Source organism: Cygnus olor, chromosome 5 (genome assembly GCF_009769625.2).
Source record: "Cygnus olor isolate bCygOlo1 chromosome 5, bCygOlo1.pri.v2, whole genome shotgun sequence".
In the NCBI taxonomy this organism is placed as follows: Eukaryota; Metazoa; Chordata; class Aves; order Anseriformes; family Anatidae; genus Cygnus; species Cygnus olor.
Genome location: NC_049173.1, coordinates 56,591,942 through 56,617,338, shown reverse-complemented (window position 1 = coordinate 56,617,338; position 25,397 = coordinate 56,591,942). Strand labels below are relative to the sequence as shown.

The 25,397-nt window shown below is 35.3% G+C and overlaps 1 protein-coding gene across 3 annotated transcripts in view; it reads right to left on the bottom strand.

Moving 5' to 3' along the window:
* Positions 1-25,397, bottom strand: part of LUZP2 (leucine zipper protein 2) — a 261,711-nt gene that overhangs the window by 26,179 nt on the left and 210,135 nt on the right. For all 3 annotated transcript variants that reach the window (XM_040559468.1, XM_040559471.1, XM_040559470.1), the window contains exons 11-12: positions 21,670-21,744; positions 17,641-17,805 (exon numbers count right to left, since the gene is read on the bottom strand). In XM_040559468.1, the coding sequence (XP_040415402.1) occupies positions 17,641-17,805; positions 21,670-21,744 (240 nt within the window). The remainder of the gene's footprint in view (positions 1-17,640; positions 17,806-21,669; positions 21,745-25,397) is intronic.

Sequence of the window (25,397 nt, the reverse complement as noted above, 5' to 3'; positions counted from 1 at the left end):
GCTGGACTGTGTTCCTGTAGGATGTGCTATCAAGAAAGGACAAGGTTCAAGGACTGTGCGGTTCCAAGGCATCTTCAGAAAGATTCTAAAATCAGTAAGTTATCAAAAACCATAATATAAGACCCAAAATATTGTACCTATTCTAAAACAACAAGAAATCTCACTGTCCTTTAGAAGAAAACACTAACATATCAGAAAGGTAAAGTTTCCATCTGGATAGAACACATCTGTAGTTTTAATTGTGTATAAGATGCTTCTAAATGGCAGGCTATTTCTCTTTTCATGTGTAAACCCCTCCAGAAATCACTGACTTTTCAAAGGGTCTTGGAGAACATGAAAAAAGGTGTGTTGCAAATAGTGTTCTCTACAGGAAAAGAAATCTGGAGGGCTGTAATCAATTTTTTTAGATTGTCTCAGTAACTAATGAGCAACTAACTAGGTCATGACTTGGACTTCAAAAAAACATATAATGGCCATATTCTTCCTCCAGGGGAAAACTTTTGAGTGAAGAACAATGACCCTGAAATTTAAGAAGAGTGGATTTTGGTAACACTTTTGAAAGGAAAAGCATTCATAGATGTATAAAGATGCAAGCAGTGAATTCCTGCATTGTTAAATTTGGTTTAATCCAAAAGGTTTCCAGAGCTGTTCATACTAGTATCACACACCCTAAGGCACAAAGTATAGAGAGGCACTGGTTAGAGAAACAGCATTAGAAAGCTACATAATACACATATAAATGTCTGCACCAATGTTTCTCCATCAATATTCTGTGAATATTTGACAGAATAAAAGTACTGAATTTAAGAAAGAACTAACCTTTTTATTTTCCTTCACCTGTGAGAAGAGAGGGGGAGCATGTTTCTTTCATTATCAGCCCTCCCTTAGTAGCACTGAATAGCAGAAGCAAGGATGCACACCTCGCAACACAACACACAAGGGAAGAATAGCTCTTTTTTTCTCTACAAATAATACTACTTCCACTCTGGATTAGTGACAATTCCGGTAAAATTTTTAACTAGTACAACTGTGTTTTTCTTATTCATAGTTCTTTAATAGTGAGGTATTCCATAGCCATATATCTATGGTTTCATATGCAAAAAAGTTTAGAAATAATAAACTCAAATTTTCAGATAAGCTTTCTTCTGATTTATGCACAGCTCTTAGCCGTCTGAATTCAGAGTCATCTTAAAGCTAAAAAGTTTCTCTCTGGTGTTAAATTATCAAGATTATTTCACTACTTCACACTTTCTTTTTCCTTTCTTCTTTCCTGAATCACCCATCCATTCATTATTCACCACAGTTTTTTTTTTTTTTTTTCCACAGAAAACAATAGTAAAGCAAAGTTTACGTATGTAGATGAGTTAGATGAAATTCAATCTGTATATCTGTTTGTATTTATCACCTATTTGTTGTGACTATCTGCTAACTACGAAAGTCAATTTCCTTCAGGTCACTTAATAAATTTGAGCAACTACCTGTATAAAAGCCATCATATTTGCAAATTTATTTTTTTGCTCTTCTGTATTGGATCCCGTGGGCAGCTAACGGAATTCTGATGCAGAGATGAGGCACCTCTGACTAATTCATTAACACTGTTTCACAATAGGAGAATTAGTGACCAAATACATTTTCCTCTTATTCACCTTTTCTCCCAGTTAAGCTATAATCAACAACTCATGACAAGTTTGTTGTTGACCGTGGGACAGATTTTCTTCTTCATGTACATGGGTCACCGATATTTACTTTATAAACTTAGAAGAACACACTGTATATGAGCGCAGAAAAATGGACTGTTAACTTTCACTGGTTATTGAAAGGCAACCGTTTCATGAGAAAAGAGAAAGTAATATAGAAAACACTACAGATAAATGCATATAGATAAATGAACATATAAGCTTATATATATATATATGTCTATGTAAGTATAAATATATGTGTAACCATTGATATTTTCATTCTAATTGTACTTGTTCAGTGAAAGATCCAGTAATTCACTGACTAGACAATCTTTATTTTGGACCATTACAAAAATTGTGAATAAGCATCCTGTTCGAAGTATAATTTAGGTTTAACCTAGTTGAAGAATTGAAGAAGTTCCTTCATGGCAGAAATTTTTTTGGAAAGAAATTGAAGCAGAAATTATTCTTAGACATTTTCAAGATTAAACAAGAAAGAAATGTGATATGTTCTTCTTAAATTCGTATCAGGTGATACAATACAGCAGATAAGATAAATAAAAAGTTCAAATAATTAAATAAGCCCACACAACACGCACTCACAGTGCTCTCATAGTAAAACAGACCAAAGGAAGTAAAGACATTAGCAAAAATCTCAAGTTCTCCACAGAGATTTAGAGAAATTATGTGCGAGGGTGGTACAGAGGTTGCAGAGGCACTTTGTGGTTGTATTTTGATTTTTGTATTTTGATTTAAGTTCTTTACAAGAATCGGTAACAACACTCTCAGCAATACAAAAGGGAAAAAAAAAAGAAAAGATAGAAATGGCAAATAGTGGGGCAAGCACAGGATCAAGATACTGTGCTGTTATTGTTTGCAATATAACTGATGGGTCTGCTCGATACATGTGTGCTTCTATTGAAGGATGTGCATTTTAGAAATGTATTGAGATTTTTCTTTTTATTACTTTGTTTGATAAAATATTAGAGAGCTTTTCTTTCTAAAATGAATTCATCCTTTTACTGTTTGAGCTATGACCTGTTCTTACAGGCATAATTTATTATGTGCTCCCACCAAATGTGGTTGTGTACCCTTCACAGGTCTGCTATCACAAACATTCATCTACATTCCTGCTGAGAATTTTTCTAATCAAGTAACTAACGACTGGAAAGCTCTAAAATAGTCCCGGGGAGAAAACAACAACAACAAACAACAGAGATGCTATGTCAACACTACAAACTCAGCAGTGTTTGCACAGTAGCAAAAACTGAAGAATCTGCCTAAAAAGCAGGAATAGGAAAATACTGTCGCATGTCACTTGGCCTGACACAGCTAGCTTTAACCAAGAAGGCTGATAGTTCTCCTTTCTTCTTCAGCTTTCCCTGCTGCCTTTTGTATATGCTGCCAGCTGAAGCTAGACTGCTCTGGATCCTCAGGACAGTTCAATTAAAGACAATAACCCCAGCTGTTTTCACTTCACTACTGTAATGGGAATGTAAGCTTATGAAAAGAAAAATATCAATTATAAACACCCTGCTACTCTCTTCAGTTATACCGTTGCACTAAGAATCATACATTTCAGTCCCCTTCCACTCAGTATTTGAAGGGTACTAAAACTAGAAAATGAATTCGTGCTAGAATGCCATTACCTATTTCCAAGCTGACTGTTGGTCATGTTAGTATGATGACCAAATAAACAGCACAGCAGTATTTGTACATAAATTTGGTCATGATGAATACCATCATCTGTACCTTATAGCACTTCTGTTCAGGAAGGTAAGCATGTTTCTGACAGATTATAAGTATCTGAAATATATATTTTTACTCCCATAAACACAAAGTATTTTTAAAGTCATTCTACAAAATACAATCAACCTAGTACTCCTAGGACTGTTTCCGTTAAGTGATTGGTGAAACATTGAGCAGATGTCATTGTTAAATCTGAAAATAAAAAAGAAAACTCAAGAACCTTAGGATGAGTATATTTGGAAGAGCTTAATATTCAACATCTCTTCCTTTCAAAGTTTACAATTTTCCTCGATCCCATGCCTAACAATTCCTATTGTAAATAATTTAGAATAATGAAAAGTAGTCTAAAACCAAGTTTCATCAGGATAGTGTCAATCTTCATAATAGAGAACAGGCAGGGCTTACAAGGGAAAAAGACAGCATTAGACATACTGCTCACTAATGCATGAATTTGTTTCCACATCATTTCTTTCATCACATTTCCTCTTAGCAACTTTTGACTTAGTAATACGTCATGTGCTTATCTGTGTCCTTTTTCTTCATTATTTTGGGCTCTTGCCAGGATGACATGCCACTATGTAATTTGCCAGCACCGCACTGGAGTCAGTTGTGATATATTAGCTTGACAGGGAAAGAGTTTTTCCTGTAGGCTCTTAAAACTACAAAATGTGCCTTTCTAAGTGTTTGGAAAGAGCTTAATTCACATTAGTCACTTTAAATTAATAAATAACAATGGGCTGGACAGCAAAGTCCTAGAGCTTCAGGTGGCATTTTCAGGTGGCATTTTTTTCTAAGCGTTAGAATGCTTCCAGGAGCACTCAGTAATGATGACACAATGTCAGATGCTAAATTATCAAGTAAAGAAATTTACTGTCTTGGTCTATTCAGCTCTTCTAATATCTGAAAACCAAAAAGCACCTAAGGGTAATAGAGAACTGAGGGTGGTTTTAATTCTGCCTAGATGAACTGATGAACTATGGATAACAGGAGAGGGAGAGTTGCCTAGTCTTTTCTTCCAGTGAACAGACAGAATCTGGATTTAAATAATTTAACTGGATCACGGTATGTTTATAACTCTTTTTTTTTTTTTTCTTTTTTTCCAAATTTCTGGTGCTGAGAACATGGATGAAAGCATTAATTTAAAGAGTTTTTATACAAATGATATACTGGTAGATTAAAAATCTTAAGGTATACAACAAATTCTTTATGGAAAACTTCTGTGGCAAATATGCCAGCTGAGATTAGATGTCCACAACTGTTTTTTTCTATTCTCAATATAAATAATTCATAGCATATGCCAACGTTCACTGATACCAAAATATTATTCCAACTGATATCAGAAGCCATGAGTACATAGGTACAATTTTATTTTTGACTAGCCCAATTACTTGTGAGCACCTATGTCTAGTGTCAGAATGCAATTAGCACACTTGATATGGCATATTTCACTTCATATTTCTTCTAATAATCATTTGTTTAGCAACAGTTCTAGATGTTTACTGCAAATTTGTGTGCAGCCAAAAGAACGGGAAAAGGAAGTAGACTTGACTATATTTGAAAAACAGAACAAGCATTCCTTGGACCATCATATATGTAATTATAGAGAAAGTGTTATTAGAGAAAAACTTGTTAATACAATTATAAATGCCAATCACATAAATATATATGGTTTAAACCTATAATTTTGCATTCCCTTTATCATTATTAAATTTTATCATCTGCTTTCTTGCAGATTGGGCAAGTTGGAGTACCTAATATTTTGTAGTATGCAAAATTTGAGGATGGCTAGAGAAGGAGGTATATATTCATGGGTACAAATAAATGCATTTTATATATATATAAATAAACCTTATCCCTCCCCTCTTTAAATTAGCTTTTACAACTCTTCTGAATTTACTTTTAAAATAATATGCTCCTGATTACTGAAAAGTTTGAGTCATCCTATTCAAACAGTATGCTGTATTTCAGTTAACATTGTTTTGAGAAAAATCTCTAATACTATTGCTACAGATGTCATTTAAATTATTTGTTGTACTTCCTGCATCATTTCAATACTCCTGATTTAGACTGCCTGACTTTAATTGCTGCAGTACATGAAATTCAAAGATAATTCTATAACTTTTATTTTCAGAGAAAATGGTAATTTCAATGAGTTTTCCTTTCTTAAAATTATCAAAATGCTTAATCAATTCCTAGATCAATCTCCCTTACTAGATGAAAGACATCTAGATCAGTAGTCTCTTACCATCACTAACTTGTTATGAGAAAAGTCAGCTTGATCTTACTCTTCCACTTGTCGGGCACCGTTCACCATCATCTGCTGGTGCTCATTGTTCCACTTAAGTGATGGCCACCAATCACTATGTCCAGTCAACCTATCTTGCCTCAAAAGAACAAATCAATTCAATTAGTACATTAGTATATACATACATATAAAAAAATAACTCCCATCTGAGAGTACTTTTTGTTCTATCCTATTGCACTGAATGACTTTCTTACATGAACCTTCATTTGTATATCCTTTATTTGTATATTCTTAACTCTTTATGAAATATTTTCACGGAATCACTGAAACGTTGAACTTAGAAGGGACCTTTGGAAGCCACCTGATCCAAACCCCCTGCTCAAGCAGGGTCACCCAAAGCCACTTGCCTAGGGCTACGTCCAGGCAGCTTTTAAGGATCTCCAAGGAGGGAAATCCCACAGTCTCTCTGGGCAACCTGTGCCAGTGCTCTGCCGCCCACACAGTGCTCAAGTGTTTCCTGATGGTCAGAGGAAAACTCCCATGTCCTAGTTTGTGCCCACTGCCTCTTGTCCTGGCACTTACAGAAAATGTAATAGTTTGCAGTGAACTAAGGAGGTAGAAGCTAATAAATGTGTTTTGTTCCAGTGTTCGATAGAAGTGACAAGCACACAGAGGCACATGACAGTCCCTAGCAAAATCTCTAATTTGTGTCAGGGAGAGCAAGACACAAGTCTTGCAGTTCTCTCTGAGACATCCTCTGTGTCATCAGCAACTCATGGATGCAGGGTTTGATATCGGACATGTCTTAATTCAAAAGGTGTGGGAACTTCAGTGAATTCAGCAATCCTTTTTCTTCCAGAACTTAACCTTCAAACCCACAAATCTCAGCAGCAAGTATGAACACAAGTTCTTAAAACTGGGCAGCGGATAGAACCTTGTGCTTTTAATTCTCTCTTAACCTTTGCTGAGCTGCTGTTCTTTCAATTGCTTCTACAGCTACATAATTTCCGCCCCCCACCCCCCGCCTCACATTATCAGTTGTTCTTTATTATTTAATGTTTTTTTCTTGCTTGAATGGTGGATTAGCCATGTCCCAGTGATGCACCAGCCCTGGTGATGGCATGACTATGCCACAGCATGCAGCCACCAGGCTCCTGGCATCACACTGGTGCTGGGGAAGCCTTGTCACAGCCAAATGGATATTACAATGCTGCACCAGACCAGGCTAGCAGATGAGCAACCAGGTGAGCAAGAGCAGAAAGGGGAGAGCAGGGAAGGGCCAGGCAGGGCAGAGAGTCTGGATCTACATTGACCTAAGAATAAGAAAACACACACAGCCACAAACTTAACTGCATCGTGATCCTAGAGGAAGGTGGAGGCTCCCAAAAACGTTTTGGGAAAGGCAAAGGGATCTCCCCACAGCCTACCATCTCTCTACCCCACCACAATCCATGCTACAGGGAGCTGGGGGCTCTCCACAGCACAGGGGGTCCACACCACTCACCCCCTCTTTCAGGCAGCTGGAAGCTTCCCTCAGACAAGGACAAAGGGAGCTCTGCACCATTTTGCGTATTTGATTTTGACAAGAGTACAAACTCCTTTTTCTCATTCTTTTCACTTGTCTACAATTTCTCAAGTTTTCAAACAGGTTGTCCTTCAAGGCAGAGAAAAAATTTCAAAACTTTCTTTTACACAACTTCTATCATACCTAAACGTCTTAAGATTTTTTTTTTTTATTTTTATTTTTATGGTTATCATTGGTTTTGTTTTATTCATTCATTTATTGCTGTTTTACTTCTTGATACTTAAGAAACTGAAGTAACCAAATCAACACATTGCTTTAATAAGGATCTTGATTTTCTACACCCATCATCAAGGAAAAAGCAATTAGCTGGGGGATAATGAACACTGTATAACACTTCTTACATTTCAGAGCAGAAATAATACATTGTGTCAGAATATGCTTTATAGGCAACTACAGCCTTCCCAGATGAACATAAGCAGCTATTGAAGTTACAGTCACAAACACAAGCATTTGCATTTTCAGGGTGCCAGAGGACTCACAGACCACAGAAGGACTGGCTCGGTGAAGTTGGAACCCTTCTGAAGCAGGAGCTAAGTTACAGAACCAGGTTAACAGAGAAATGTTTTTCATTTCAAGACTTGGGTATTTTTCCCCAAGCATGCCTCAAAAGAGGCTTTTTATTGATTTAAGAAAAAGCAGGAATCCTGCTAAAGGGAGCTTTTCAAAGATAAACTGTTTCCTTCCAATCATCTGTTTCTTTAAGCTCAATTTACAAACACAGTTGTCATCATAAAAAAGTCCCTGACAACACTACTGTCATTATGACCACAGTTATATTAACAGAAATGAGAATTATTTTTTTTACAGATATTAGAAAATAGGAGTCTATATATAATCCTGTCCTGGTTTCAGTTAGGACAGAGTTAATTTTCCTCCTAGTAGCTGGCAGGGTGCTATGTTTTGGATTAGGATGAGAAGAGCGCTGATAACATGCTGATGTTTTAATTGTTGTAGAGCAGTGCTTACACCAAGCCAAGGACTTTTCAGCCTCTCTCTGTCCTGCTAGCGAGCAGGCTAGGGATGCAGCAGGAGCTGGGAGGGGACAGACCCAGGACAGCTGACCCAAACTGGCCAAAGGGGTATTCCATACCATCTGACGTCATGCTGAACAATATATAGGGGTGGCTAGCCGGGGTGGAGGGGGGGGCTGGCTGCTCGGGGATAGGCTGGGTATCGGTCAAAGGGTGGTGAGCAATTGCATTGTGCATCACTTATTTCGTACACATTATTACTATTAATACTATTATTATTATTATTATTGTTGTTATTCTTTTCCCTGTCTTAATAAACTGTCTTTATCTCAACTCACAGACTTCACTTTCCCATTTCTCTCCCCCATCCCAGAGAGGGAGGGGGGAGGGTGAGCGAACGGCTGTGTGGTGTTTGACTGCCAGCCGGGCTAAACCACAACAAATCCATAAACCATCACAAAATTTATTAATAAAAGAATTAAATATTAACTTTATAACCCCATTTGTTATCATTTCAAACACTCAATTTAAACACCATCTATTTAATTTTAAGAGCTGAACAAGTTTAGGCTTGATACTAAAAGCTTTTTAATAGAATGTTATCTTTTTCATGAATGGAGAGCACATTCCTTTAAAATATTACTTTCTTACAAAAAATAAAATAACATTTGAGATTTACACAATAATCAATTTGGAATGGGGGACAGCTTAAGAATTATGGAATAAGATTTCAGTTTCAGCTCAGTAGGTGATTTCTTAAATTACTCAAAACTAAATTGAACTTGATTGTCCAAGGTTTGTCACCAGTCTATTCTGCATTTTTTGTGCTTGATGGTTCAACACAATGATTTTAAACAAATTACTAGAAAATTCAGTGTTAATGGCCAAAATACCCATTTCTCAAGAATCAATGACATATCTTTGAATGTTTTCCAAATCACGTCTTTGCTCAAATAAAAGAACACAGGTATCTCTAATGCACCTCTCTTGGCTTCATATACACATATCAAGTGAAACTTTGCAACAGTAGATTAATAGATTTTGTATACAGGATAACCACATTAATAATTATCATATAAAGCTTTAGTGCATCCTTGGGTAACAAAATCCCCTTGGGAGTACTTTCACAATTACATTCAAGCTTGTAAGCCTTTTAAAATGCTTAGTTAGATCTTCTGCACATTTCATATCTTTTTACACAGAACACTCTTAGAAAAAAGCATTAATACTAACAAATTTTAAAACTGATTTACTAATATGGACTTGAAAAGGCACAAAAATTCAGTTTCTTTTTCATTGCTGTCATCAAAAAATGAAGAATTACAATGGACAGCCTCTTTATATATCCATGATTTCTAATGGAACATGTAACAAGCGCATCAGCTCGTAAAGTCGTAAGATAAAGCAATGTGTTACTAGCTCTCTGCTAAGTGGAACCTGAACTAAAATTAAAAATATTCTATTTTCACCCAATCATGTCCACTGTCAACAGGGGAGACAACAAACAAAAAAACATGTTGAAAAAGTCCATCACTTGAGTAGGAGAGGACAGATATCTCTAAAAATACAACACCTGATATGAAATTAAGGGGATCTCCTCTCCCTTTGATAGAGAAAAAGAATAATAAGCTTTTCCAGAAACCTATTTATCCTCACAGCCAGCTTGAGACTGCTCTAGCACTGACGCCTGGTTTTAGACTGGAGCAGAATTTGAGAAGATTAATGTAAATTGTTTGCTTATCCCAGATTACCCCAGGTCCATGCAAGACCATTAGCTATACCTAATGACCTTTTTTTCTTTGATAGTATTTTACACATCCCTTAGGATATTTAAACGTGACATGCTCCCATCAATTTTTCAGCCACTGTCAAATGGTAGTCCACAGTATTGTGGGAGACTTTATAGAAATAAGACTTTTTTTTTTTTAAAAAAAAAAAAAAGGACATTCTTTGGAGAGAGTCCTTCATACACAGGCAAACAGAACGGCATTTAACAGCCAGAGAAAGAGCAGTAGCCACAAATTAGCCCTCAGCCCATTAGCCCTCTGCCAATTTCAGAGTCACAGGATCCCTGGGGTAATGGTCCAGTTCAGCTACTTATACCCGATTACAAGAATGAGAGAGGTCAAACACTTAATCTACGAAATGAGGGTAATTATAAAGATCATGTCAGAAATTTCAATGAGAATGATGTAGTTCTGGGATAGGGACTACATAAGAGATGCCAGGTGCTTTTTTCCCCCTCCAGTTTCCCTTGATTGTACTTAGAAAATAAATAAAAAAGTCTCTAAAACTAACTTACTGTCAAGATAATGTTCTAATAATGAAGACTTCTTAAAAGTAAGCAATAAAATCAAACAGCTTCAGCTTTCAATTTAATGATCTCTGGTGTTAAATGTTTTCCTGCATGTAATAAAATTTTATTAAAAATTAGTCACTGAAGAAGAAGGACTCTAGAAAAAGTTCTGTGGAAGCTTTCTGAGGAAATAAGAAAAACATTCAATCTGAAACAAATTCAGGAAATAAAAGCTATGAGAAACAGTTGCTGTTCTCTTATGAATCATTATTAAAGCAAAAATAATACAAGACTATGGTTGGTATCTAATTGATCAAAATGATAATAGAAGTCTATAAGCCTAAAGAGAGCTATAAAAAACAGAACAGGAGAGACCTTCATGAGGCAATAGTTTATGCTAGTCATGCTTCTGCGATTAGATTACTTTTCATCTTTCTAAAAACAAAGTCTTACTACATTAGGCTTAAAGATACTTTTAGTACCTGAGCTCTGTAATGTCAGTACCTTAGAAGGGCACCTATTCCTTACTCACTTTGAAATTAAATTCTAAACCAAAGGAAGATGTCATTTTTCAATGCTATTTTACTTTCATAATGTTTGTGTGTTAGGAAAGGGTTATACGATTGGATGTCATTACTGCATATTACACATATGGCTGACTCTGCATTTAGTAATAGCCTTTTTCTTTTTTTAATGACCATTTCCTAATCCCTGTACTGAAGGCAATGAACTATAGGTCACTGAAATTGCAGGTGCCAGTGATATCTCATTAACTCTGTCAGAAATAAAGGTGGAGGAAACAAACGTAGAAAAGCAGTGAGCTACCACAGAGGCAGCCTTCCTAAGGCTTTAATGGAACACGGTTCTACTCACTGTCCTTGACGTTTTTTTCTGTTTACTCATAGTTGGCCACACATGTTGTATTTTGTGCCCTTAGGTTCAACCCATTTCCTCTTGTAAAAGCAGGTACACATTTATTTATTTTTCTCCTCCATTGTGAACACAGAATTTCCGAAGAGATTCGAACACTCATGGCTACATCCGTATTGGTTTGTATTACCCTGGAATTCAATTTTACACCAAAGAAGTTTTGCTCTACGTGTTTTTCACAATTACATGGAGTTTTCACTTACCACCACAACTAACTAAACAGGCTAAATTTTTGTTTAAAATCCATCACCGTTTCAGGTCTAAGCTTTTATTTTATGATCTTTTTGAAACAGACCCTTTAAAAAAACCTGCCTCAGACAACACGGGACCCTGAGGCCTGAATATTCATTTTATAGGAAAACCATGTCATGTAATTTATTAAGGAATAGGAGACTCAGAGAGGAATATTTAGCTAGACAGAAAGAGAGAAAAATGCTCAAAAGTAGTATGTTAGGAGAAATGATCACGACTACTTAGAAACAAGGAAGAGAAAAATGAAAGGAAGTGGGAAAAGAGGAAAACCTTGAGCTACTCTGCCCTCATGGTCCAAAACACCAGGTAGATGCAGAAAGTGATCAAATTGATTTGGGCAACAGCAAGGAAGCACTCAGCAAAATCAATAGAAAATTGGAAAAGAACAGTCATAAATATTTTGCTTTATAGAGCTTTGGTTTTCTCCCATGAAAGAGAGACTATGTTATCAAAAAGCATATGCATATTGTGAATGTCAAGTATCCAATCCCTTACACTAACATTTTTTAAAATTCAGCCTAGCATCTTTTATTTTTCAAAAGAACACCTTGGACTTGACATTTGATCTCTGAAGTGGGGTTATTACTAACAAAATTTGGAATGCTTCCTGACACAATACAACAGTCAGACTGAAATTTACTACCTAAAGAGAAATAATTTCCTAGTTATTTTTTCAGCATGTTGTAGCAACAGAAGTCGCCCTAAGTAAAAATAATCAGATGCATTCAAAAAGATTTTAGAATCTTAATCTTTCTTATGACACAAGTAAATCCACAATTTTATTCGTTTTTTTTTTTTTTTCATAGTTTCTTGAGCAACAAATTTGCAGCTGCTTTGTTCAGGAGTCAGAACCTTCATTTGTACTGGAATGTTACAACACATTATCTGATCAGTAACAGTTCCACTTTTAGAAAACAGAAATTATTTCCTTACGTAATTTGTTCTGTTTTAGGTTTCTGTCTAGACCTACAAAGGGAGAAGGAAGAGATGATATATTGCTACACTCAGCTTGTTAATTTTTCTTTAATCTAAAGCTATTGTATTAGTTTTCAAGGATCTACAAATAAAAATAAAAAATTGTTCAGCCTTCGTAAACACAGACTGGACCCAACCTACACATTCCAAATGTTTCTTCAGTCTTTCAAAATGTTTATGCATATTTTGAAGAAATCTACATATGTAATTACAGATCCTTTCAAATTTCTAGTCAATTATCACTATAATATCCTAGTCTCATCAGTAATATGATACACAATTTTCTATAACTAATATTCAGTACAAGTAATTAACTACTCTATCATTAGTTCATATAAAATATTTATATCAATCATTTCTAGTTTTGTAGAAAGAAATGGTTAAGGGTCTAGAGCCTGAGAAATGTTCTGTTTTCCTAGATGAATCATAACTTTTTTCTAGGTTAAAAAACACACATACAAACAGCAGCAACAACCACCACCAAACCCTGAAAAAATTAGTCAAGAAGCTTAGACTCCTCACAGTAAAGGCATCTCACATTTTCAGCAGCCCTGGTCAGTGTCTTTAGTAGATGCTCATTATGCCTTCAAAATAATTGCAAGCCTATATTTAACCTAAATCCATAAAAGTGCCAACACAGAAAACTCAGGCTCTTGAGTTCCTACATGGCCATTCCAAAATGCTTTTCTGTCTGGCCTGGCCTGTTCTGACCAAATATCCAGACCTGTACCTTCCTTGAACAGTTTCACAAGCTCTCATCCCTCTGAGCCCCAGAAGAACACTTTTCTAAGCTTAAAGCTAGTATAAATTTCCTGAAACTCATTTAGATAGCATATGAAGTATATTTATTTCTGAAAGAAAGGATGATAGCACACAGTACTTCAAATTTTCTGGATTTTTACATTGATCCGCATACATTGGAATACACAATAGTCAGAATATCTGATACAGAGGCAAGAGCTCCTTGCAGCAGTTGCCAGGAGGAAAGTGTATTTTTTCTTTTTTTTTTTGAGATTTTTCAATCTTTTAAAAATGCATTCAATATTGCAACACTGGAATAGCAGTTTCCCTATTTTTCTACAGAAGGATAGTTCTCATTTGTACTCAGTCTATATATTCTCTATCAAGACTAGGACACTGAAGTGGCATTTAATGTGTTCTTTCCTTCAAGTTATGCACTGTATGGGAAGGGGGTGCTATTTTCTTCTTCACAGTTCAAAATTCTTGGATATTTCTACTCTTAAGATAGTGCAGTTCACAAAATACAAAAAATCCACACAGCATTTATAATGAAAGAATTGATTTGGGGAATATGTGAAACAACATTAGGCAAAAACACCCTGGAGCAATGTGATTATTCTGGTATCCTTGTCACTGTATGCCCCATTATTTCTGTATTCAACCTCACCACTGCAAATAGAAACTTTTTCTGTGTTTCACTTCTGATTCTAGTATACCATCAATATTCCAAATTACTGAATCTTATTTGGTTGCATTCTGGGTACAGGTATCTTTACACTCCACAGCCAAAGATATTTGAACGGTATCTGTTATATAAAATATTTATTAATTTAAGTGTCATGTTAGCTTTTTTCAGAAAGGGGAATTAAAACAAACTGAGTAAGAATGCATTCTATCTAATGACTCCATATATTTGAGAAGAGCTCTACAACTTCTGAGTTGTTTTTTATGCCAAGCTACAGTTAGTGCATGAAAGGCCTCAATAGGAAGGCAGGACCAGTACTCCAGTTCACAAATTACCCCAAACCACATTTCCCAAGGCGGGTAACCTAGTCAATGTTACAATGTCTACCCATTAACAATACACTCTTCCAGTACCTAAATGCCTATAAAATTCCAGGTCCTTAGGCACTCATCTAGAGATTTAAAGGGAGAGCAAAGCGGAGTTTTAGCCCTCCTCGTCCTCCTCATATTTTTCTTTCCTCATGACCTCTGTTCATGGGAATGAGGCAAGGAAATTGCTGCCGCTGAAGCTAGCTCTGGCAACTCTAAACTTGCTTGGGAACATTTTCCACTTCCAGAATACAGAATGGCTACTTGCTGGGACACAACAGTGCAAAAAGAAACTATATAATAAAAAGAATTGTCATGATCTAGAAAGTTAAAGACCTCATAGATCAAGATTAATGGCCAGCTTTCTGATTGTGTGTGGTTTCCTTGGAGGTGTTACCGCCATTGAACTCACACACAGTCTTAAATCCATTTTTAATGGTAAATACTTTCACCACTGACATCCGTGTTATGATGGGTATATGATGGCTCAAGTGGGTTTGGTCTGAAATATTACTGCCAATCCTGTATTTTACACTCTAGTAAATTTTACATATTAACTCATTTAAAACGTAGCAAAACGTGCATCAGACTGACACTGCTTCTGATCAATTTAAGCAAACTCTTTCTATGATTTAAATGTAAGAATTTCCCATTACTACTCACTATTCCAAATTCCAAAGCTATCCAGATAAACATTTTTCCCCCTGATTTATGCACCTTTTTTTTTTTTTGTCTTCACAGATTTACATTGATTTTTTAAACTTACTTTAGGTTTCTTCATATTAGCCTCCTGAAAGGCCCAAATAGCTCCTTAGCAAATCAACTTTTTAAAATGAACCTTTCATAAGAAATCCGTCAATTTAATTTCTAATTATCCTATCTACACCATGTTGTTGTTTTAAATATCTTCTCTACAGAAATACAACCTTCATATTCAAATTGTTTTTAACAAGAAGCAGCCCAAACTCGTAGATGACTGGTCCAAAGTGATACTGATGTCATACATCATATGATGTACCCTTTCACAGATTTAAAATAAGTTTGACACTTTTAGAAAACACTTTTAAGGCTGGACGAGAATATCTTTGAAATAAGATATTTACCACACAAATGATCATTTCTTTCCTGAAGGTTAAACTGCTGCTTATCAGACATGACAAGATGCTTAAGTACTGCTCGTCTGAAGTTCCCATTTTGACATAGGAAAACTTATTTAAAGTAATCAAACACATTTACATTCACATAAATACTATCCTGCTATACTGAAATGTTTATGCAAATGTAATAGAGAACACGATACATCTGTAGTTAGATTTACTTGGTTTAAAACTAAAACAAAGCCAAGACACCCATAAGAATGGATGTCATAAAAAAGAAGCCTTCCATAATACAGCTCAGATGTAGAGAGTATAATTCTGGACTGACTATGATTAATTGACAACCTATTTCACAGTAGCAGATTTCAGTGGTTTTATAATCACAGATAATGCACAGATTTATAATAATGAGGTGTCAATGTGTGGAAGAGCAGGACTGCAAACCATTATTTTTGCAGACATTTTCATGGCATATGCCATGTGCAGAGAAATGTGAGCAATGTCTATTAAAGAGACAGTAATAACTTATTTAAACACTAGATAGAGCGACTCAGACTGCAGCATGGAAATACTGCTACATTTTATAAACAGGAACATTAAACACAAAATCTATTTGATTATGGAAAAAGAATGAAGAATATTTTGTGTTTCAATCAAATGTCAAAAAATCCAATTCTAATCTCTACATTGTATTCACGTTTCCTTTTTTGCGCTACGATAATACCTGCAAAACCAAGGAGAATTCAAATACTTCAAAGCCTCTGACCCTATATCAATATTAAACACAGGCACAGCGACATTTTCGGCACCTATGCTTTCACGATGGGAGCAAACATTCGCAACTTGATGAAAAAGAAAACAAGAAGAAAGCAGACCATTCTACAGACACACTCATTAGGAAAAAATGTGCTCCAGAGATCCCAGGGTGAAGCTCAACCTACAAGTCCTGCGAGAAGAGCCCACGTTGCTGCAGAATGAAGAACCAGTAATCTTAATCTAAATAGGCACTGATATCCTCATGGGTTGCTATTAATACACTGGTTTGTTTCAAGAGTGAATGATTTTTTTTTTTTGGAAGTGAAGTTTTTTTCCTGTAAAACAGTTAAGGAACCTCCAATAATTATTTTAAGACTAGCAACATGAGATCCAGTTTTATAATTATATTCTGATGTCTGAAATTATATTTCAATTTTCATTACACCCAGAAAGATTACTAATTTTTGGCTCCAACCACTGTACTAATAGTGTTTATTAACAGCTGCTGTATAAAAATTACAAATTGACTATGAATTGACAATTCCCATTTTTATTTCAGGAAAGAGTATGGGAATTTAAGGGGGATATTAAATTGTCCATCCATCATCCTTCTGTAAAATTTCCTTTGTAATTGAAATCACAGGCTTGTGCTAGATTTACTGAATCAGTTGAATACATAAGTGAAATGCAACCCTGGAGATGAAAATTATCAGGATAGCTGTCAATCACTGTAAATCTTGACTGCATTAAAATGCCTTAATCTATTTACTCAAAATACTTTGCATTAAAGATTTATTTATTTTATTTTATTTTTAAGTCATACTTTCTCCTAAACTCTGTTCCTGTTTCCTGGATATGTTGTGTGAGTCAAAGATCCCTTTTGGCAAATTCTGTTTGGGTTTCCCAGCTCGTTTTCTGGTTTTATATTAGACTTTTTTTTATGAAAAACACAAACTGCGTCACTGTTTAGTGCTGTAATGCCACAAACACATTAACAGTGTCTGGCAGGTAAATAATCCTATGAATTAGCATTCTCAATTGTTTTAGATGTAAATCCATCTTCCTTGTAGATTTGTCATGCAGACATGGTCCATTTAGCAAGTGACAGAATTTTGTTCTTCAGTTAATAAAAGTACCCGTTTCCCAACTTTGTAAAAGTTTATTAACATTGGAAACAGGCTTAGAATTATCTTCAAAATTCATCCTAATCTTTCAATGAATTTTAAATCCTCCTTAGTTCCAGTTTGATGATCCTACAGGACAAATTCTCAAAGATGCTTAAAAAAAAAAAAAGGGAGGGAGAAACCATACCTTGGTGCTTGTCACTTGAAATGGAACTTTTGAGCCCTTTGTGGCTAGGGGTGTCAGCTTCGCAGCTGGTTTTGTAGGCATTCGATTCATAGCAGGAGGCTGATTGTGCAGAACTGAAGACAGGCAAAGCTGCACAGTTTCCTTCAGAGCTTTCAGCTGTGACTCCTGGGGAAAATAAGAAATCACCAGTTCTTTAAGATGTGTTATAATGAACACAATTGCTTGCTTTCTCTCTCTACATTAAACCACACATTTACAACCAGCTGCTGTTTTTTCTTAGTAACAGAAGAAATTAAAGCTGTTTAATGCAGTTTTTAAATAGATTAACTTATTGTGTATTACACATGAAACTTTAAAAAGTCATGGCACTCTTAGCTTTCATCCATGCATTTTATCCATATCATTTGTTGCAAATACTTATTAAATATTTTATATTTAAAGGAACAAAAATACAACAAATATCAGATTTCCACATGTAATAATAGAAAGAAGCAGATTACACAAGTATTGCAAAGACAGGCTTTTCATATAATTTTGTTTATAATATTCAGAATAATTAGTAATTATCATGTGTTATAAAGATTGATTTTAATCCAACAAAAGTATGACTTCCCTCATGTATATACATGTGCATATTATGCTGTTGCGCCATATAATAAATAAGCCACAGGCCTTTCAATCTGTTAAGAATATGACTGTCCATATCCATGATTGTGCTTTAACCTTTCAATTGGAGAATACACTGCTATTCTCATAATTACAAGACAGTGCTTGTAACTTGAGATAGAATACTGCTATTTTGCTCATAGAAATACAGATAGATATATTAATCAAAACAACAGTCCATCACTGAAATAAATGGAGGCAGTATGAACAGTGAGATAACTATTGTACTGGAGAAATCTCATTTTAAATCTTTGTTCAATCACTGCAAGTCACTTAAGTCAAAACTTAGTTATTGAAGTAACTTTTATTATACTTATTTCAGGGGAAGTTACTCAGCATTTAGTGTTAAAAAAAAAGTCTTGCTTTTAGTCTTTGTATTAAAAATGCACTTATAAATACAGAATAAATCCACACGTTTTGGCCTTCAAAGATTTTTTAGAAGATACATGAATGGATGCATAAAGGATTGTGAAGTATACCGTAGCAAAAACTGATGGGAAATATGTGTAAAATACAACATCCTACATATGTCAAATACTACATGCATGATGTAGAGACAATCTGAGAGAAATAATCACTTTTTTTTTTGCTTTAAATAAAGAGTAAATAAACAAGAGTCAGCAGGGAACGCTTCAGCGGCAGGACCAAAGACAACCACAAAAAGACTGTTCGTACAGAGCTCAGTAAGGAAAATCAAAGAAACAGGAGATGGAAAGGAGTTCATTCGTTTGCAAACAGACAAAATGGAGTGTCTTTTACTTACGATGTGTGCAGTGAGGCAAGCTAGATTATCATCAAAGAGGACAGCATTTTGTATGAGTAACTAATTAAAATGTATAAACCTTAAGTCGGGATGATAAGTCTTTGACCTAATGGCAGTGTAAAAGAGTAAGGATTACTTCATCCATCCGACCTGGGGATCTTTTAATTTTTAAGTGACAAGAGAAAATCTTAGCACTCTTATGTTATATATCTTTTTATCTGCCTTTTCAAGAACAGACTACACAGAGAACAGAAATTGCCATTTGACATAGCCCAAATCAGCTAAATTGGCAGAGGCAGTAGGCTGTCTAATTTGGCTTGAAGATATGGACTCAATCATTATAGCACTACATGACCCTGAATGCTTCCTACACCCTGCATGTGTATGCCTGGGCACCTGATGCACCACCATTAAACATCAGCAAACATGTTCAGGTTAATAAGCATGGGCTTCTGTGAATAGGGCTCTTCTTGATTCTGGGGGGAAAGTAGCCTCTTGATCCCTAAAATCCTCTTGATAATTTCTCATCCTCTCACCTCGCTCTGCTGCTCGTCAATGCTTGCTTTGTCTTGGCTACATCCAGCCATTTTGTCATTACAGACGTAAAAGCATAATAAGCTGTTTTGTTTTCATCCTGAGGGTAGCAAAATTCAATTTTGACTTTGCAGATAATAGCTTTATAAATGGGCAGCACGAGAGTACAACTTAAGGAAACAACATCGGAACCAAAGATGTCATTTGACCAAGTTCTCAGTGACGCTGGATATACCCAATTGTGGGTCAAATAGACTGTCTGCCTGTCAAAAACACTGTCAAAACATGATGCATATTTTTTTTATATTTACCAGATCTGTTTATACTCTTGATATGTGGTTGAATGCAGTACAGAATACTTTGGGCTGTGGTAATGCAAAAAATGTCAGTTTTCCAAGGATCCATCACAGGAACTAGAAAAATGCTGCAGCGTAAATACACTGTTGAGCGACACTAAGTCTACCATCAATACAAACAATATTTAAAACAAATATTTAGAAGAGAATTCTGATATCCTCCCAAAGGAAAAATACAATTTTATGCCTATTTATAGGCACAGTTTGAGACTCAACCATTCAATTATTCATTTCCAATACAGCTCACGCTCCAAAAATGTGTTCTGCTTTCTACACCAATTCCATTCCTTTAGCAGAAACTACATGTGCTAACATTCTCAAAGCTGTTAAGGCCAAGTCTTCGCTGAAGACATGGATGGACGCTTGGACATCTCTAACTATTTTTAGTTCAGCAAGAAAAGCTCGTGACCAGGGCAAAAAGGTACCTGAAGCTTAAATGGTCTTATTACTCTGCTGTTAGAAGTAGTCAAGCATGGCTATTTCTAGTCTCATAGAGCTGTTCGCAGTTTCACTGGTGTGAACTTTGTCCTTTTCCTTCATTTGCACTGCTGTTTAATTCCTGTTTACCTGCTCCATTTCCACTGTACTTTCACAGCATGGGAGCAACGATGCCATCCCAAAGACTTTCTCAATGATAATTTACCAGAAGACAACAGTAAGCCTAGCCCTAAATTAAAATTCTATAATATTTTCTAAGAATGAAACATAGGGTCAGAGAAGTCAGTTGAGTGTGTTGCAAATCCCCTTTTAATTTGCAGACTGAATTTCTTAATAGCATTCTCATTAGAAGTTCCTGATGTCAAATGTTCTTTACTTTCTCCTTCAGAAGTGTCTGCATTATAATAACTGCATTTAGAATGTATTTACTACAAGCACTTTCCTCTTGTCATTGCCACAGACAGCACTAGTGAGAGAGCATGCCTGTGAATATGTATACATTTTTCAATTAATATGTGGAATAGCTAAGTTCAGTGTACAAGTGAGAAATACCTGATATATCAGAAACTCTCACAGGTTTGGATAGTGCTGCTGTGATCATTGTTTATGTAGATGACTTTTTGCAGTGCTGGAGGTAAATCTTCCATCAAGAGGAAGATTTCAATTATTGCAATACTGATAACCAACGAAAAATGCTTTCGTGCAAGGGGCATACTTTCTTCATGCTTAATGGAACTTGAAAATAGTAGAAAACTATTAAAAACAATATATATATGTACACACAAACATTTTAAAAGAATAGTCTTTAGCAGTATATTGAAGTGTTTTCCTTTCTGATAAACTGCTTCCCTGGGGATTCATCACAGCCTCCCTGTCCTGAGAGTGCACCTCTGCCCTCCAACGAGCCCACTCTGTCACATCAGTTGATCCCAACAAGTGACAGACATTTCTATCCAGACTAAACCTCAGATAAAATTGTACCAGCTAACAGGCATATTCTCATTAGTGCATTTAAATGCATAAAGAGCATTCTGCTTTCAGTGGGTCTTTGAAACCTTTATTTCTAACTTGATTTCCCTCCTCTTAAATAACTTGCAGCTGTATTTAACTTCATGCATCGTAATTAGTTCCACTGACTTCAGTAAGATAACTCCCAGGTATATGCAATTAAGCATGCATCTGAATTTTTGCAATAATTTCATTTGTTTTTGTCAAATTACACTGAAACATTCACAGCTGATAAACGTGCTTACATCACGTTACACTTCTTACTTTGTCAAGTGCTGCCTTTTCCAACTGATCCTTTGCAACTGCTAGTTTCTGCTCCAGATCTGTTAGCTGTTGTGCCTGTGGGAATAAAGAAGAAAAAGCTGATGTAATCTACAATTTAACTTTGTTTTTTTTTTTTTTTTTTTTTTTTAAATGAATTGGGTCAGAATTGCTTGCCAAAAGACAAGGCCTCGAGGGATAAAGATATATATATATTTTCTTCCTTGAGAACGTGTATTTTTATGTGGGAACAGGGCTTAAATCTGCAAAATTTGTGAACACACGTTTACTCTTTAATTTCAATGTCAGAAGCAAAAGATATTCCACACTGTATTTATAATTGTTCCATAGTATCCTTTTGGAAAACGCAAAGTGTTCAAACAGGTTTCATTACTTTGTTCATTTATCTTATTTCTGTTTGTAATTTGACACAGAATTTTGTACTTTTAAACATGGACTTATTAACAGTAACATAACTAGGAATAAACACAGAAATTAGGAAGCACCCAAACATTCATGCATGTAGACCCCTTACGAGATGCTACTATCTGCTGGTAGACAAGGGGTTAACTCCAGATTTGTTTCTCTATCTTCATTCCCTTGAGATATGAAAGGAAAATTCACAGGAATAGCTAGTTATGCAATACATAGGAAGAAAGCATTTGGGGAGATCTGTACTTGAAGTCAGATGCAGGCACCCAGTGTGCACCCCGTGCAGAAGGCCTATTTGCTTTTTACCTTGCACAACATTATTTGCCTGCAGAGTCCTTTGGGAGGAGATCCAGCTTTTCACAAAGTATATGCAATATATTGAATGCAGACATCCAGGAGGTGCTTTAAAAACTCAGTAAATAAATACAATGATTTTCTCTCCTCTTTCCTTCCCTGGGATCAAGACACAGTTGAACAGGCTTCTCATTTCAGGGAAATTAATTATCTGCAGGTGCTTCCCACTTCGGGGCAGTAGGAGATCCCAGATTCCCACAGTTCTCTGCTCTGTCATTAACAGCACATTACTATGTAACCAGAAGGAAGATGGTACAGTTTTATTTTCCTGTTGTCTTCAGTTTTCTTTTACTATTGTTTTTGCAATAACAGCCTACTTCTTGTTTTCCTTGTTTATGAAGGGAACAGTAGACAGGTATTAGACTAACTGGTTTTCTTCTCTCTGAAGTTCTGACATTTTGTGCATGGAGAATAATTGGATACGTTGTTCATTTCTCTTTTAGGAAAAGTAACACATTTCAACTTTGACCAAGTCTTTGCAAGTATGCTTTTCTTTACTGCCACCCCTCACCCACTAGGTTTCGGAGGTTTACCCCAGACAGATGCTGTTTTCTTGACAGACTTTTCAAGATCAGACATACTCTACTGACTGTAGCATAGCTTTACGTGTAGCCACACGACATAAATGCTGTTTTAGCATAAGCTCCGCAAACCACACTTAACTTGGTTTACATGTTGGTGCAATGACTACTTGCAGCACATATTGTAGGCGATACGTATAGCTTCGACAGCCCTGCGGTTGTCAGCAGATACCTCAAGAGCAGCCACAGTTTCATTAGTCAAAAACATGTACGATTAGGCAATCTTGCTTCAAAGCAGAAGTCAACCTCTTGCTCAGATGCAGGGAAGTCTCTCTTGACCACATTCCATCATTTCCACTGCATCACATTTCCTCGAGATGATACTAGTCACTGTCACATGCACATCAGAGATCAGACAACTGGTTCAGCTCATCAGCATGACAGAGCAGGCAATACAGAATGAATCCTTTGATTTCATTAGATTTTGCATAATTTAACTAGACTTTATGAGAGGAAAATGTGTATTAACATACAAGAATTTTCCTAAAGATCAGCAACATCAGCAGTTGTTACTAAAGATAGTACATAACACAGACAATAAGCACATTTCTATGTTTTAAAAACTGAAATTAAATTTGGTTCTGACAGAGACAGTTCTCATTAGATACTAGAACTAGACGAAGTAATTTCTCACATCATTAACATTTTAGTTATTGTTACTTATTAAAATACTCTACACTACTTATAAAAGTTAATACATATTCAAATTGAGTAACATTTGAAAAGGAGTATATATAATTTCAATTATCATTAAAAATGAAATTATACAAAATAGTGTTTTTATGGTAAGTGAGAGGCCACAATGGCATCTCTGATGGTGTCCGTTGCTAAGGATTAAGACTACAAAGAGGATGATGGATTGCCACTTGTTGTGGGCCAGACAATTAGACTACTTTTCCATTCAGCACCATCTGTGTTGAAGTTTAAATCAGTGGAATACCAGATTTACAAATTTCAAGGTGTCTGGTTTTCTTAGATATGTAAATTACTTAGGTGACTGAAAATCTGGGTAGTTAATAGAAAGCAGGTAACTGTAGTTACAGGTGACAGCTGTTTCTTTCTTTTCAGAAGAATGTCTAATGCTATATAATTCATTGTTCTCAATGAAACTGCAGTCATATTAAAATCAACTTGGAAGAAAATAATTTAATTTCTTTAATTGGTACCTGTCATTAAAAAGAATTAATTAATCTAACAGATAGTGATAACACAACTCATATCAAGTAAAACATTTTCCGTTTACAGTGAAGAGGTATTCTTCCAAAGGACAGGCTAATATTTATTAATAAAGTTTTTCTATGTGTATCATTTATGATGCACATATCCTCGTTTATCCTCATTCTTATTTTTGGCAATATCGTAGTATTTTGATGGGTAAACTTTATCTGTATCTTTCATGTATATTGATTTTATTTCACAGATTACTGAGCCAATATTGATAATCTGGCTCAATATTGAGTCAGATATTGATAACCATTCAACTGACGTTAAGTAACAATAAAATCCTGGCATTAAAAATGTTTCTTTCTTTCTTTTTTCTTTTTTTTTTTAAAATGAACTACTCACTTAGAAATACTGATGTTTATTTACATGATAATCCACGAATGGCAGAATGATTTTTTTTTTCTTTTTTTCTGAAAATTTTATCTATCAAGCCTGGATTCTTATCACAATAGCTTCACTGCTATTTCGATTAAAAAGATTTATAAGGACCCTAATTCAATTAATGTGCCTTAGAGACTGAATGTAGAACAAATACAAAATACCAGTAGAACTACACAAGGCAAGTTTTGATAGGGAGGAAAAAACCCTTGCAAAGCATGGTCTGGGTAAACAAAAATGTTGTTTCCCTTTGGCATTTTTGCAGGATCAGGTCTTACAGACCAAACTGAGATAAATCAATTTTTCATCCTCTGAAAGAATGCACTGAGCAATTTTTGTCCATAAATTACACTTTTCCAGATCAAACCCACATACAAATATACCTACCCTTACTCACTGTGAATTACACAACACACAATGTCCATATTTAAATTTTTCCAAGCATAAGTACAAAAATAAAAATAAAAAAAGGGAGACATGGCTATTAAAAATACTGAACACCCATTAGAACAGCCTAAATACGTTTTTAAAGGCTTTTAGTATTTTTTTTTTCCCAGAAATTTTATGCGACATGTTCAAATTCATTCAATATTGAATAAAATGTAAATGGTGATGGCTTTTTCATTTTTTTTAGTTATTTTTGTTTTTAACTTTTAACTGCTTAAAATAAACATAACTATTTCTAGTCTCTTTATGAGTTTTCTTCAGGGGATGATTAAAATGTGTTTTAATTTGGCTGTTTATTATAAAACTTTTTAACCT